The sequence below is a fragment of the Lampris incognitus genome, chromosome 16 (assembly GCF_029633865.1).
Source record: "Lampris incognitus isolate fLamInc1 chromosome 16, fLamInc1.hap2, whole genome shotgun sequence".
NCBI lineage: Eukaryota > Metazoa > Chordata > Actinopteri > Lampriformes > Lampridae > Lampris > Lampris incognitus.
Window position 1 is genome coordinate 7,861,815 of NC_079226.1, and position 17,580 is coordinate 7,879,394.

At 50.2% G+C, this 17,580-nt stretch overlaps 1 protein-coding gene across 1 annotated transcript in view; it reads right to left on the bottom strand.

The window, feature by feature from the left end:
* Positions 1–648: 648 nt before the first annotated feature.
* Positions 649–17,580, bottom strand: part of si:dkey-288a3.2 (protein phosphatase 1 regulatory subunit 37) — a 74,327-nt gene continuing 57,395 nt past the window's right edge. The window contains exons 11-12 of the mRNA XM_056296323.1: positions 5,047–5,164; positions 649–899 (exon numbers count right to left, since the gene is read on the bottom strand). Of these exons, the coding sequence (XP_056152298.1) occupies positions 649–899; positions 5,047–5,164 (369 nt within the window). The remainder of the gene's footprint in view (positions 900–5,046; positions 5,165–17,580) is intronic.

The following is a 17,580-nucleotide window of genomic DNA, read 5'->3' on the forward strand; positions in this document are numbered from 1 at the left end:
AAGATTTCTGAATAATTACCCAAGTTCACCATTTCCCTTCATTCAAACGTTCAGGTGACAACCCCACCTTAGAACCCTCTGATTCGCCAGCTAACATCCAAGTCATGGATGTTTGAATTTTGTTTGTAAAAGGATCGCCCCACCCTCACCCCCAGGGGGGACTACTTTCTGATGGAAGCATACATTCTGTTGCTTGGTGTCTTCAAATGTGTTGTGAAACACCTGACAACTTCTCAAACCCATCCGCACTTTCACCCGTCATCATACAGCATGGATAACTTCACTGAAGAAACACATACAGGCTACTAAAGGTTCCTGGTGATGTGCCACCTACATACTATATCAGCAAGTTTCAAGTCTCGGCAAGTTGGTTTTTATGCTACACTGAAATATAGGAAGCCGGTGGCTGCCTGGGTTGGAAAAAACGGAAAATCCTGTGGCGTGCAGTGGAAGATGGTTAAAAGAACTGCGACGTGTACGTGATGGTTTTCGTATAAATGTGCTAAAACTTGCAAAAACACCGGTACGGCCTCGCTAACCTGACAGTTACCGGGTATGTGCGCCTGTGCACACCTTCGCTCTTCTGACTTTGCCCTCGCTTCGTCCTCGGCGTGATGAAGCACACCCGGCCCCGTCATGGACGCGGCCCTACTCCCACTGCCCACACATCTGCCCCTCGTCTCTCTCTGCCATCAGGGCTGGATGTGGTTCCAGGGTCGAGCGGAGGCTGGCGGAGGTGATCCGGGGCCCGGCTGGATGGAGCGAGCTTGGCTGACGTTTGGGGGCCGCTTGGCTGGAGGCGAGCGAAGGTTGGGAGGCCGCCATGCCCACATGGGCCATGATAAAGGAGGCAGAGGAAGAAGACGTGGAGGAGGAGGAGGAGGAGGTGTCGGCGGTAGCTGGAAATGGAGTGAGGGAGGTGAGACATCAGGTGAATCGTGGGTGGGAGGGGTTAAGATTCACAATGGCGGAGACGACACATGCCGATCTGTCAGTCTGCCTCCAGCCCCCCCGTCCTCACACACCCGTGTGGAGAATCGCACGCATGTTCCCACATGACACGCCACAGCCCCCGAGCCAGGGTGTGTATGTGTGAGGCCAAGGAGAATAGAGGCGGTCTGTGTGTGTGTGTGGGGGGGTGGGGGTGGGGGGGGGTTGATAGGTGTGGGTGCATCAAGTGTGAATCCCAGTTCACGCAGAGGGAGGGAAAAATATCCCCTGCTAAATCCACTCGTCAGAGCTCATCTGTCAATCACTGGATCCTTTACAAACGAGTGCTTAGCGGAGGGGAATGCGGGCTGGGTAGGTTATTCATGCAAATGATGAAACAGGCGTTCAGGTGTCACGCGGTACGGACGGGTCTGAACTCCCTTTGTTCAAAGTCAACAAGTCGAAGCTTGGAAGTCGGTGCAAAGCCCCCTGGGGCAGCGAAACCGTGTACGAGTGCTCTGCAAGCCACAACTCAGCAGCCACTTATTCTGCAATCTAACACCCGAGGCAGACTAATATGTAAATAAGGCTAATATCTCGACATGGCTAAAGTCATGATCCGCCTCACAGATGGTCTAAAGACGTGTGGTTTGGACGGGATGTCTTCCTGTTTCACAGTGTTTCTGTTAGCGTGTCTGCAGATTGTACATTAGGGTCAGTAATACATTAGCTTGAATAAGTGCGCCAGGATACAAAAAATAAAACCTGGGCATCCGGGTGGCGTAGCGGACTATTCTGTCGTCTACCAACACGGGGATCGCCGGTTCAATTCCCCGTGTTACCTCCGGCTTGGTCGGGCGTCCCTACAGACACAATTGGCCGTGTCTGCGGGTGGGAAGCCGGATGTGGGTATGTGTCCTGGTCACTGCACTAGCGCCTCTTCTGGTCGGTCGGGCACCTGTTCGGGGGGGGGGGGGGGGGATAGCGTGATGCTCCCATGTGCTACAGTAGTCTGCACCCCTCCCCGGATCGGCAGAGGGGGTGGAGCAGCGACCAGGACGGCTCGGAAGAGTGGGGTAATTGGCCGGAAACAATTGGTGAGAAAAAAGTAAATAAATAAAAATAGAAAATAAATAAAATAAAATAAAAGCTCATATTAAGGTGCAGAAAAAAAAAAGTTTTATTGCAGCCAACAAGTTTTACAGTAACTGCAAAATAGGCTAAAACTACTCAGTAAGAAGAGCAATTTGTGTCACTCAAATAATGTGAACAAATGTCCCTGGGAAACACACACACACACACACACACACACACACACACACACACCTCCCCAGCAGACTATAATATCATCACATAGAAAGTAAAAGTGTACATGTAAATGGATTTGTCATTACTGACATACAATTACACCTTCGACACTATAATAACACTGTAATAACACTATAATAACAAGATCGTACTGACACTCTGGTTAAGTTAATCAGATTTGTAAGGCTCGACTGTTTCAACACTTTTGATTCGGCTATCCAGGAAACTTCCAGAACCTTCCTGGCATTACTATCAAGAGACGCTGTGTGTGACCCCCACCGGCCCCCGTCTGAGAACCACCATATTAATGTACTTCCAAAACAACCTTCATGAACTGTGATTTGTTTTACACTTATTTATCTAATTTGTATTTTATTTATTTTTCTTTGTATAACAAGAGCTGCGGGTCAGATTACATGTTGAAAAACTACATTTGTCATGCACATCATACACTACTGCATTACTCATTATTATTATTACACTAGTGCATTACTCATTATTATTACACTAGTGTATTACTCATTATTATTACACTACTGCATTACTCATTATTATTACACTAGTGTATTACTTATTATTACACTAGTGTATTACTTATTACTATTACACTACTGCATTACTCATTATTACACTAGTGTATTACTTATTACTATTACACTAATGCATTACTCGTTATTATTACACTAGTGTATTACTTATTACTATTACACTAATGCATTACTCGTTATTATTACACTAGTGTATTACTTATTACTATTACACTGGTGCATTACTCGTTATTATTACACTAGTGTATTACTTATTACTATTACACTGGTGTATTACTCATTACACTACTGCATTACTCTTTATTATTACACTAGTGTATTACTTATTATTACACTAGTGTATTACTTATTATTACACTAGTGTATTACTTATTACTATTACACTGGTGTATTACTCATTACACTACTGCATTACTCTTTATTATTACACTAGTGTATTACTTATTATTACACTAGTGTATTACTTATTACTATTACACTGGTGTATTACTCATTACACTACTGCATTACTCTTTATTATTACATTAGTGTATTACTCATTACTATTACACTACTGCATTACTCATTACTGCATTACTCATTATTACACTAGTGTATTACTTGTTACTATTACACTAGTGTATTACTCATTACACTACTGCATTACTCTTTATTATTACATTAGTGTATTACTCATTATTATTACACTAGTGCATTACTCATTATTATTACACTACTGCATTACTCTATTATTACATTAGTGTATTACTCATTACTATTACACTAGTGTATTACTCATTATTATTACACTACTGCATTACTCATTACTGCATTACTCATTATTATTACACTACTGCATTACTCAGTGACAAAGTAACACCTGGGTCTGGTTTAAGTCCATGAAAAAGTAAACTTATTAACACACAACTGATGTTGACACCTTGACACATCTGTGAGTGGCAATGACACACACTTGGTATGTCCATTAGCCGTACGACACAAATGTAAAAAAAGAAAAAGAAAAGTATATATCCATCCATCCATTATCCCAACCGCTTATCCTGCTCTCAGGGTCATGGGGTGCTGGAGCCTATCCCAGCAGTCATTGGGCGGCAGGCGGGGAGACACCCTGGACAGGCTGCCAGGCCATCACAGGGCACACACACACACACATTCACACCTAGGGACAAGTTAGTATGGTCAATTCATCTGACCTACATGTCTTTGGTCTGTGGGAGGAAACCCATGCAGACACGGGGAGAACATGCAAACTCCACACAGAGGACGACCCCCCAAGGTTGGACTAAGCTGGGGCTCGAACCCAGGACCTTCTCACTGTGAGGCAACCGTCTAACCACTGCGTCACCGTGCCGCCATGTATATATACATATATACATATACATATATATACATATATATATATATATATATATATATATATATATATATATATATAAAACGAGCTTTGTGGACTCAAAAACGTTTACATACTCCGACGCACTTGTAGACACCAATTCCCCAATTGTGTTATACTGCCGTGTTGTCGAGCTTCTCCCCACACACTATAAGCTGAATAATGCAGATGCGACTTCAGCAGGCTTTACAGCTCCTATCTCTGTCAGAGTAATGACGCCATACTACATCACCCCACTCACACACACACACACACACACACACACGTGTGCGACGCAGAAGAGCATCCCACAACGCATCAGTGTGCACATTAAACGATGATGGAACACAAGCAAACAGGGATTCACAACAGACACATGCAAGCCCAAGTGCGCACACACACACACATACACCTTCTCCTTTTTCTCAAATTCACGTAGATACACAAACAACACACACGCGCACACACACACGTACAGACAAATCAGCCGAGCTTTAGTCAGTGTCTGCTGGGGTATGGGGGTGGTGGAGGTGGCACTGGGGGGCAGTTCTCTTCATTTCTAGGTGATTCACGTTTGGAGAGGGCTTGCAAAATTGCTTTATGGAAAGTGGCGCGAGCCTCGGCGGGGACATTAGGCGGGGAACAGCGGGGCGGCTGCTGTTTCATTAGGGGGCTCTGCTCTGGCTTTATTACCTGGATTTGGAGTTTTATGGTTATCATTATTTGTGATCGAATTATTATTCGCATATATCTGAAGTCAGCTGTTTGGGCCGGGAACATCGGGACACGGGTCTGCGTGTCATTGTGTTGGTGTGTGTGTGTGTGTGTGTATTGGTGAGTGCAGATAGTCATACTGTCAGCTCGTCCTCGGGTCTCGGAGGGGGGGGCGTTCTGGCTGCAGCTCGGTGGTTTCGGTGGCGGCGACGGCAGCGCGGCGCGCGTTGGCGACACACAGGTCGGCTATCTCGGACAGCAGTCGCTTCTGGGTCGCCATCAGAAACTCGTCCTGTTGATCAAATCACAGAAAACACACAGCGGCGCTGAATTAGAGACACACACTGTCAGGCATTCTGTAATGTCCCCAGACCGGGGACAGGTTTTTCCACCAAGTGTACTTGTGTCCTCGTGAATCAGTCAAACATCATCTGCCCCAAAACACGATTTTAAGCGCTTAGCCAGAAACGCTTCAAAAGGCCTACGGTGTGCTAATCCACCCACTCGAGGGTGGCGTCGTTTGATGACTTGAGATGCACAAAGCTCCCAGCATTCATTTCCTCCATAACAGCAACACCGGAGGAACACAAGGCCGCATCCCTTCACTTATTATGCTTTTCCTACCACAACTGTTATCCATCCAGCCATCATCCAAACCGCTGATGCTGCTCAGGGTGGCGGGGATGCTGGAGCCTATCCCAGCAGTCACTGGGCGGCAGGTGGGGAAGACACCCTGGACAGGCTGCCAGGCCGTCACAGACAACTTATTTTATCACCAAATTCACTTCCCAGAAAATAAGTGGGTGAGAATGTAGATTTCAAATGTTTGCTGTGTTTGGAAAAGCAATGCAAATTTGAAAAAAAAAAATTTTTTTTAGCCTTAGGAAGGATACACCACCTTCAAACTAGCAGCCGATAATCACCTGCCCCTCCACAACATGGTGGATCCTGTCAGGCAGCATAGCAGCTAAGCTGAATGGGCACACAAGTCCACACATGAGAGGAACTCAGGAAGGGACTGGGAACAACACCGGAGGGTCAGAGCTTCAGCTGCCGAGCACTCGGTACTGCAGATCTGAGTACTGAGCGATAACAGCAAGTACTCTGCAATACCCAAACTGTACTCAAATCCCACTGTGCACTGTATTTTCTATATGCTGCAGTCTTGTGAGTTTATACTTCCAAGTTCAACTTGTCAAACACAAACCCCTAAAGAAAGTCAGGTTGTACTTGGGGGACTTGGTACTGAGAAACCTGCGGGTAAGACGTATTGTGAATCCCCCAAGCCAATATGGAGTACTATAGACATATCACATTCCTAACCACCCCCGTTTTTCTCTCCACTTGTACCCAGCCAATTACCCCACTCTTCCGGGGCATCCCGGTCGCTGCTCCACCCCGTCCGGGGAGGGCTGCGGACTACCACATGCCTCCTCCGATACATACGGAGTCGCCGGCCGCTTTTCGCCTGACAGTGAGGAGTTTCGCCAGGGGGTACACATAGCACGTGGGAGGATCAAGCTATTCCCCCCAGTTCCCCCTCCCTCATGAACAGACGCCCCAACCGACCAGAGGAGGCGCTAGTGCAGCGACCAGGACACATACCCACATCCGGCTTCCCACCCGCAGACACGGCCGATTGTGTCTGTAGGGACGCCCGACCAAGCCGGAGGTAACGCGGGGATTCAAACCCGGACACCCCCTTAACCACCTCTTAAACTACCGTAATGTGGTCAAGGACAATAGCACACATTAAGAGGCTCTAACCAACGGTGTATCCGATACCGGCGTGTTGGTGTGGTTCCTATGACATCATGTCGCTGCAATGGGCCAGTCATGGTGTTGTGCTGTCATGCCCGTGCGACACGGGGAAAAAGACGGTTGTGGGTTAGCCATCGGGTAAGGTTAGGGTAAGGTTGTGGTTCTGTTGGGTCAACATTGGTATTTTTCCGGTCGTTATCCCGTCACAGACACCGCAACGATGCGATCGGTCCGTTGCAACGACGGTCCTGGAGCAACATTAATCATGATGTCGTGGGAACACCAACACGGCGGTATCAGATGGTGGCTAGCCAGTGACCTTCCGGATGTAAGAAGTTGCACACCTGATTCTACTAGTCAACCAATAGTCTTTGCTAAGGACCTTGATTTGTAGACTCAGGTGTGTCACTCCTTGGTTGGAACGAAGACCTGCACCCACACCGGACCTTTCTGGACCACGTTGCCCATCCCTGCTGTGCAGTGTTCAGCTGAACTGAGACACAGCAGAAACATCTTCACACCACACTTCACGTCAGCCGCAGAATCCCATTTCCTCCACGCCAAAAAACAAACAAAAACAAAAGTAAAATGGGGTAAACAGACCAAGTGTGCCAGATATTAAATTCTTTGTGTGGCCTGATAAAAAAAAGCAGGGACGGAAAACAGAAGCGACGGTGGAAGAGGGAAGATAGAAATGGTTGAGAAGAGAAAGGCGTTGAGCTCGGGGGTGGGGGTGGGGTGGGGGTGGGGGGGGGATACGGTGAAAGAAATTTTAAAAAAGAAATACAAGTAGAGGAGAAGAAGGAGAGAGCGAGAGAGGGCGAAAGACGGAGGGAGCGCGCCGACTCCCAGGTGGTTTGCCGTGTCTCCAGCAGCGCCGGGCGAGGTTGCCAAGCGAGCTGGTTGGCTGGCCGTCAGCGTTAGTGATGCTGTTTCCCGCCTCATAAATTATCGCCGTGACGACGGGGCCCTCCAGCGCGCGCCCGGTGTGATGCTGTCAGGCATGAGTGCTGGAGACAGGACCCCTGCATCCGGCTCACACCATGCCATCCACGCCCGGCCCAAAAACCCACACCCGACCAGCCGCGCCTCCAGATTCCGGACCGCAACTTCGTTCCTGTCAGGTGCGGAAACACCGAGACGACGCCGTTCTTCTTCTTCTTCTTCTTCTTCCTCTCTAAAAACAAAACAAAGGGTGGTTCGGAAGTGCACATGCAGGAAGAGAACAGGTTTTCTCTTCATTTTCCTGTTTTTTTTTTTGTTTCTACACTTTCTTTCCAACGCACGATCAGGTCCATCTCTCCCTTCCTCTTTTTACCCTCACGCCACCGGCTTGCAGAACTGCACCGTCTATCCATAAATGAATGTTTGTGCGTGCGTGGGTGTGCGGTAAAAGTGTTGGTAAGTGTAACGAAGTCAGTATTCATGATATCTTACCCACCCTGCAACCCTCCCGACTCTTTCCGCACCTTCCGCCCATCTTTTTTTCCCCCTCGCCGGGCAAAGAAACCCAAAAACTCCCAGGTTTCTTTGCCAGACAGAGAGAAAAGCTGCAGCAGCATGAACCCCCCCCCCCCAACACACACACACACACAGACACACACACAGAGACACACCTCCATCTCCTCCTCCTCGGCGGTGGCGGTCCGCAGCAGAGCAGTTAATAAAGAGATTGATTATCGGCCTGTCAGGAAGTGACAGTTGGACAGGGCCGCGCTGCATGAGTGACAGAGGGCACACACTCGCCACACAGCAGCCAGCCTGCTACACACACACACACACACACACACACACACACACACACACACACCCCGGCGCCTGTGCCAACAGCGGGGGTGGGTGAGGAGGGGGTGCAGGTTGAAGGATGAGAGGCGGGCATGTGGAGAACATCGGTCCAACCTTCTGGTGGAGAAAGAGGGAGGCGCAGAAGGAGGTGCTGCAGGATAAGCACATAAGGGGGGGGGGGGGCAGAGGAAGCAAGGGTGAAAGAGTCAGAGGTCACAGCCATTGCCTTCTGGATAGAGAGAGGGAGGGAGGGAGGGAGGAGGGGGAGATATCAGCCATGACATACTAGAGCCAGAGAGGTGAAAGCGGGACCATGAACATACATGGACACACACGAGCATACATGAAAACACACATAGACACAAACAGAGCTGGCTGGATGCTGCTCTGACTTGTACACACACACACACACACACACACACACACACACACACACACACACACACACACACACACACACACACACACACACACACACACACACACACACACGTTCATGGACATATTCTCATTTACTCACCTCTACTTTCGCACCCAAACTACCAACAACTACCCCCATCCACCACCATCTACCCATAACCACCACCCAGTACCCCCATCCACCACCATCTACCCATAACCACCACCCACTACCCATAACTACCACCCACTACCCCCATCCACCACCAACTACCCATGAATACCACCCACCATCTACCCATAACTACCCCCAGTGCATGTTCACATGTGACCATGTTTTTGTAACCTGTGGTTCATTTCTTGTTTAGTTTAGTCTGTGCAGAAGGCTGAGTAGATGCTGCACCACCGTATCCACCCCCCCCCCCACACACACACACACACCTCCTAAGTCTTTGAAGTTTGGGGTCTTGTCTATCAGTCCCCCCCCCCCCTAACCAGGCACGCCCGCCTACCTGCACATCCATTCTCTCTCTCTCTCTCTCACACACCCATTTTAATGAAACTTGGGCGCTAATGGCATCAACGGCTAAAGCTGCTGATAAAAGGGGACCTGTCATGTGCCCCCCCCCTCCTCCCAAACACACACACACACACACACACACCGCTCCCTTCCTTCATCTCCTTTCTCCTTGGCATGCATTGTCTTTGAACAATGCACTTTTTGAATGAGGCAGCCCCTTCCACCCCACCCCCACCCCCCAACTCCTGAAGACATGTAAAAAGAGTGTGGGGGGGGGCTGTCCCTGCTCCGTCTTGGAGGGGGAGAAAGAGGGAAAGAGAATGAGAAGAGAGATCAAAAACGAGTGTGGGGGCAAAATATACAATGGTGTCCTCCATCCTTCCACCTCCCAACCCCCCCCCCCCCGCCGATCTGTCCAACACCGAAAATGAGAGTAGTATGGATGTGTGTGTGTGTGCTTTTGTGTCACATGGGGTTTATGCTAACAGTTGTGCGCCTACTTGTCACTGTGACCGGCTGCGACGGCAAGAAAACCACACATACGTTTGAAGTTGATGACATTACTACGCCAGGACGCAGCAGGTTCAGGTCTGACTCGGACTAAGAGGAGTTCAGGAGAGATCCCGCTCGCCTCCCCATCCACGATAAACTAGTCCAGGCTCGGGCAGGGGGTGGCCATGTTGCCTCCCCATCCACGATAAACTAGTCCAGGCTCGGGCAGGGGGTGGCCATGTTGCCTCCCCATCCACGATAAACTAGTCCAGGCTCGGGCAGGGGGTGGTCATGTTGCCTCCCCATCCATGATAAACTAGTCCAGGCTCGGGCAGGGGGTGGCCATGTTGTCACAAAAGCCAGCGTTTAGCAGAGCAGATGCCCCTACGTGTTAGACCCAGTGGAGACAGGCTGCTGCCTGCATGAGGACACATCCCACCAGGGGGCGGCTGTTCTTCTACCTCTGCCTCGTTCTACCTCCATCTCCTTCTACCGCCACCTCTTTCTACCTTCATCTCCTTCTTCCGCCACCTCCTTCTACCTCCATCTCCCCGGTGATGCAGACATCAGTAACCAGAGGACACAGGATGTGAAGAGGGACACAAGGTGTGCAGAGGGACCCAAGGTGTGCAGAGGGACCCAAGGTGTGCAGAGGGACCCAAGGTGTGCAGAGGGACACAAGATGTGCAGAGGGACACAAGATGTGCAGAGGGACACAAGATGTGCAGAGGGACCCAAGGTGTGCAGAGGGACACAAGATGTGCAGAGGGACACAAGGTGTGCAGAGGGACACAAGATGTGCAGAGGGACCCAAGGTGTGCAGAGGGACACAAGATGTGCAGAGGGACACAAGGTGTGCAGAGGGACCCAAGGTGTGCAGAGGGACCCAAGGTGTGCAGAGGGACCCAAGCTGTGCAGAGGAAAGACACTGTGCACAGACTGGATGTGAAGACACTTCTGCTCTTCATGTCCAACATGAAAGCAGCAAACTGATCGAGTCTATCGACAATGAGAGACGTATAGGAGGAAGGAGTAGCTCCCCACTGCAGTAAAATATGATTCGTTTGGTAGAAAACAGGTGTTGGGGGTGTCCAGGTGGCGTGGCGGTCTATTCCGTCGCCTACCAACATTCGCCGGTTCGAATCCCCGTGTTACCTCCGGCTTGGTCGGGCGTCCCTACAGACACAATTGGCCGTGTCTGCGGGTGGGAAGCCGGATGTGGGTATGTGTCCTGGTCACAGCACTAGCGCCTCCTCTGGTCGGTCGAGGTTCCTGTTTGGGGGGGGAATAGCGTGATCCTCCCACGCGCTACGTCCCCCTGGCGAAACTCCTCACTGTCAGGTGAAAAGAAGCGGCTGGTGACTCCACATGTATGGGAGGAGACATGTGGTAGTCTGCAGCCCTCCCCGGATCAGCAGAGGGGGTGAGGCCGCGACCGGGACGGCTCAGAAGAGTGGGGCTATTGGCTGGATACAACTGGGGAGAAAAAAAAAAGGGGGGGGTCCTCCAAAAAAACAGGTCTTTGACCTCAAGCCGAGCAAAACGACATTGTGGAGTGTGAAAGTAAAGTCCCCTGGTCTGACAAACACACACATTCATACACACACATACACACACAAGCATATAAAGGAATACAACGTCACAAACACACACAGATGCAAATACACATAGGAAAAAAAGTCTCACAAACTCATACACAGGCACACACACTAAGGCATATAGTCCACACACATATACACAGGCACACAATCCAACACACACACACACACACACACACACAGAGTAACACAGGCTGCAGGACAGCGTGCACAGGCCTCGTCAGGCCTGCTCTCTCCCCCCGGCTCACCCCCACTATATATTCTGTGTTGCACTCTATCGGGGAGTGGAAGGATCGACACCCCTGCACTGAGTAAGCAGACCGCTGAGCCCAGAATGAAGACGTGTGTGTGTTTTCCTCCTTACCAACAGAGAGAGGGGGAGCGTTTCACACCCAGGGAAGGAGGAGAGGAGGAGGAGGAGGAGGAGGAGGGTAGGAAAGAGACACAGATGGACAAGTGCTTGTGCGGTTGATTCTTGTCTGGCTCGGTGCCACGGCCACAGACTCTCTTTGTTTGCCAGGCTACTGAGCTAATAGAGATGAAGGCAGGTTCCTGCTGGCCCCGCATTACACCGCCATTAAGGAATATAAACACACATGGCAACGTGCACACAAACTCTCTCTCTCACACACACGCACGCACACAAACATACATATGCACACACACACACACACACACACACACACACACACACGTGCAAAAAGCAAAGGCACTCAGATGTGCAGAACCCACTGGGCAGTGTGTTTTTAGGGTAGATACTGTGAGTGGATAGTTTGTGTATGTATGTATATTATTGTGTATCATTTCAGGGTTCTCTCTGAATGCCTCTACACTATAACACACACACATACATACACACACACACACACACACATATACACACACATGCACAAACAGACATACACACATACATACACATGCACATATACATGCACACACACACATGCACACATACACACAGACATGCAAACACACACACACACATACACATGCGCACACACATTCACACACACACGTAACAGATCTTTCAAACTATGAATCCAACATGTGACTAGACTGTAGACAAAGCACAACTACTTTTACTCATCACAGCTCCACTGCCGAGTGTGTGTGTGTGTGTGCATGTATGTGTGCGTGTGTGTATGCGTTTGCATGTATGTGTGCGTGTGTGTATGTGTGTGATGCTATCCGTGCTCCTTTGTGCTGCTCTTTACATGTCTGTCAAGCCACGAAAGGCGTGCCGGACAGGCCTCTTTGTTTCGCCAGCGGCTGCAGTACATACGTTAGTTAAGATGGCTGGCGTGCGGAGGGGGGGGGGGGGGCAGGAAGCGCGATCCGGCGTTTAAAGCTCCCAGCGGTACGGCCCCGGCTAAACTAGCTCATTTGTTAGCTCTGCATTCCCACAGACAACCTTACAAATGGAGCCACTATCCAATTATTACCAGGGAGAGAGCCCCGACTACACTGCGAGCCGTGCTCCAATCCATCAACCTCCGGCTGGCTATAAACGCCTCGGCGCCGCCCGCAGGCGGGTCCTTCCGGCGCCGGCACGAACATAAAGGTGGGCACGTGCACGCAAACTTAAAAGCATGCACTATGCGCAAGGCTCAGGGTTTTCGGTTTTTATTTTTCAAAGCCATCCAAGCATGCCCAATTTCGCATAACCTCACACGAACAGGAACAACTTCTGGCTCCGCGGAAACACAGAATTCCGGGTGAAAATCCGTTTAAACCGATCTGCTCCTTTTAAAAAAAATCTGGGTCTTTTTCAGTGAAACTCGGTAAAAACCGAAAAGGCGGAGCCTTGGTTATGCGGGTGCAGGGCCTTGGGGTCAAGAGGGCTGCAGGGGTCAAGTGCAAAAAGAGGCTTGCAGCATTTCCAGTGCAGAGAGAGAGAAATATTAAAGATGGCGTCTCATCAAACACAAACATGTCCGGGTTCAGAGCATCTTTTTTTAAAGTTACACACACACACACACACACACACACACACCAAACCCAGTGATACCTGTGCTTAAGTCATGGCTCGGCGTGCATTAAAACGTGTTTGTGTAAGAAAGCAGCATATGGGCGGCTCGGCGGCGGTATCCTCGCTCCTGTCTGCAGAAATTAATTATGGATTCTCACAACGGGCACGTGCGAGAATCCGCCGTTTGTTCTCGTCTCTGGCTAAACAAAAGGCACATGTGCTTGTTTTCAAACCCGGCGACGCGGCGTGGCCCGATTTCAAAGACCACAACTTGAAAGACGACAGACAGCTATTTACAATATTTATACATTTAGGATGCTGATACTGTGCATATTATGTCTGTCTTTCTGTGTGTGTGTGTGTGTGTGTGTGTGTGTGTGTGAGAGACCCCCCTCCCCAAAAAAAAAACGTCATGAAGAGAATCGCTGATGAAAAAAAAAAAGGGGGGTTACTTTGGAAATTCTCTGATAATTGGCGCCTTAAAAGCGGCTCATTTTTAACTATGTCACCGCCGCTGCTTGATGACAATTAATCTGTTTGTGGCTGCTTCCTTGGCATCTGTGCCAATTACTTTATATGCTAATATATGTAAATGACATTTCAGATGCCAGTTTCAAGTATTATGCGGGTGGCGTATTGCATTGTATTTATCTTTTTTCAGAAGTCGTATTCCTGCAGCCGATCAACAAGGCGGGCGCTTTAAACCCCGAGGTGTGCAAAGCAACGCACGCCGCCCCGCTCTAATGTATGTCTGGATGCTACCGACGCGCAAAAAAAAAAAAAAAAACATGACACAAAGCAAACATTTACACAACCCGGGGACGATACAGGCTGGTGTGATAAGGGTAGAATTACCACCATCACTTAAAAAACACTTTCGTCCGGCACCGAGCGGCAAATTCATCCTCCCGCTGCTCATCCTATCTCCATTTCTGATAAAAAAAACAGCAAGTTAGAATAACGTGCACGAGGGCAGGAGCAGAAGGCGGGCGGGGTTTAGTTTGCCTTGGCGGGGTTTAGTTTGCCTTGGCGGGGAAGCGAGCGGCACAGGGAGGTGTTCTCCGGTGCTTTAATTTGACACGTCTTAGCAGGATGTCACATGGCGGGGAGCGCGGAGGCCTCGCACGTGACGGGAGACGGATTTAAGCCCTCACGTCTGCAGAGCCTCCTTCCTGCTGACGTTTCCAAGGGTGTATCATGGGGTTGGCGGGGGGTAAGGGGGGGGGGGTGATACCCACTCACAGTTCTGAATCTAAACTCTCCTGGCGGCCAAAACACATCAACACTTTTTTTTTGAGGGCCCCCCCCCCCCTTCTCCCCAATTGTACTTGGCCATTTACCCCACTCTTCTGAGCCGTCCCGGTCTCCGCTCCACCCCCCTCTGCCGATCCGGGGAGGGCTGCAGACTACCACATGCCTCCTCCCATACATGTGGAGTCACCAGCCGCTTCTTTTCACCCGACAGTGAGGAGTTTCACCAGGGGGACGTAGCACGTGGGAGGATCACACTACCCCCCCAGTTCCCCTGAATGGGCACCCTGACCGACCAGAGGAGGCGCTAGTGCAGCGACCAGGACACATCCCGGCTTCCCGCCCGCAGACACGGCCAATTGCATCAGTGGGGACGCCCGACCAAGCCGGAGGTAACACAGGGATTCAAACCGGCGATCCCCGTGTTGGTAGGCAAATAGACTCTTACACTACCAGGACGCCTATCAACACATACTTTGCAACCAAAATACGAGTTCAAAATGAAATACAGTGTTGTTGTTTTATGAAACGATAAAATACACCACCCGGTCAGCGCTGGTTGGATCGATGGTTCACGAGCCGCCACGCCACAAGATTTGACCTGTTCTTCCAGCAGCGCACCCGATTAAACCGGCCACCAGGAAACCAGGTCAAATGCTGAGGTGCTGACTTTGTTTCCACCGTGGACGACGTGACATACGAGTACCTTTACAGAACAACAGCGTGGCGTTACCCGTCGTGCAGAACCGGTTTTAAACGTGCGGTACTGAGACGGCTACAGCGGGCACACGGCTTTTACAACATGCCGGACAGAAAGCAGGAAAGGTGAAGCATCACATTTCCACCTTAGCCGCCTCCTCCCTCACCGCTCACCCATAAGGGACTGGACAGAAAGACGCCGAGCGTTTGATTTGCAGCCGGCTGTGTGCCGGTATGGGAGGGATCCCATCTTAGGGTTAGTGCTCCAGTCTGTGCCCTTGACCGGAGGCATGGAAAGAAGAAGTGGAGTTGGTCCCGGGTGCCTGCGCGGCGGCGGCGGCGGCCCACTGCTCCTCGCCACACAGCCAGGGCGGTTAAATGCAGAGCGTGATTTCCCCACAGGGATCAATAAAGTATCTCAAAATCAAAACAATCAACCAAAGGTAATAAGGTGGACTGTGGGTTGGCGGTCTGGTGCACGCTCCTCCAGCACACTACAAGCTGCAAATCAAACGCACACAACGAGAGGTGGAGTTTGGGGGATGGCGGGGAAATTATTTTAAGTATTTTGAAAGTGCACAAATGCACACTAAACCCGTCAAAACAAGTTCTGATGGTTTCAGTGGGTCGACTGGTAACGGTGATGGTTTTCGACGGTATGTACTGGTCTGCATTGGTATGTCTATTGGACACCTTCAGGATCAGGTTTTAATGGTTTCTGATGGGAACCAGTAAAACCATCAGCTCAGTGTCCATAAACACACTACACAACATGGCGGTTTTAATGGTTTCCTCTGTTGGAAAGCGTCGGGATTCTTCCGACGGTCTCTGAGGTCAGCAGGCCAGTATTAAATACAAACTATATTGATTTGGGGGCGTCCGGGCGGCGTGGCGGTCTATTCGAATCCCCGTGTTACCTCCGGCTTGGTCGGGCGTCCCTACAGACACAATTGGCCGTGTCTGCGGGTGGGAAAACGGATGTGGGTGTGTGTCCTGGTCGCTGCACTAGCGCCTCCTCTGGCCGGTCAGGGCACCTGTTCAGGGGGAGGGCGCACTGGGGTGAGTAGCGGGATCCTCCCACTGGTGAGACTCCTCACTGTCAGGTAAAAAGAAGCGGCTCCACGTGTATGGGAGGAGGCATGTGGTAGTCTGCAGCCCTCCCCGGCTCGGCAGAGGGGGTGGAGCAGCGACCGGGACGGCTCGGAAAGAGTGGGGTGATTGGACAGATACAACTGGGGAGAAAAGGGGGGAAACCCCCCCCCCCCCAAACCAAAGCAAATATTGATTTTTCTACAATACGGTTTCGTGATTACAAGGTGTGCGTCAGATGGATCACAAATACACCACAACGCTTCATTTGCAGAGACACACATTACTGTCTAACGGTGCGTTACAAAACAAACACACACACACACACACACACCCCCAGAACATCCGCGGGACTTTTTCCAGCTCAGCCCGACACTTTACTGCACGTCGCCACGCCGCCTCAGGACAACGTTCGCCGCCGCCACTTCCTCTGTGTGACTTCAGAGGAAACGGGCGAACACCAAGTAACTCTTAATGAACACACCTTCGCCATGTTACCCCCCCCCCCCGCTCACAGAAACGGTAGTAATTACCCACAAACTCTCCATCCCTCCTTTCTGCCCCCCCCACCTTTCTCTGGGGAGACGACATCAACAGACGAGAGGGTCCTGAAAGAATGTTTTCTATTGTGTCTATTGTTTCTGTTTGGTGCCTCATGCCGGTCCTCCACCCGTTCAACTGAAGATGTCACTGTTGTATACTGAATAATCTGTTCTGAGTGTGTGTGTGTGTGTGTGTGTGTGAGTGTGTGTGTGTGTGAGGAGAAGAGCAGCATGTTTGCATGTTCATCAGTCGGACTCGGAGCTTTGTTGCTGTTATTTCAGACGTCTGACAGTCGGGTTTCGACACCGGCGGGTACAATAGACGGCGAGTTCTGTAAAACAGGAAGAAAGTCAGACCCGCTGGAACCAGCGGGTGCCGTTCCTACGGGCCTATGAAGAAGTGTAACATGTGAACACATAAACCCAATATCAGCTTCTGAATCCCACTTCTTAAAGGAAACTAACTGCACTACAACATGTTTTTTTGTGTGTCGTTACTTTCTGTCATCCAGTAAATCAACAATAACTATGAGCCGAATATTCCCAAAGTGTGGCCGTAACTGGATGGGAGGTTCTCTGGACTGAGGTAAGCCGTATTTATCG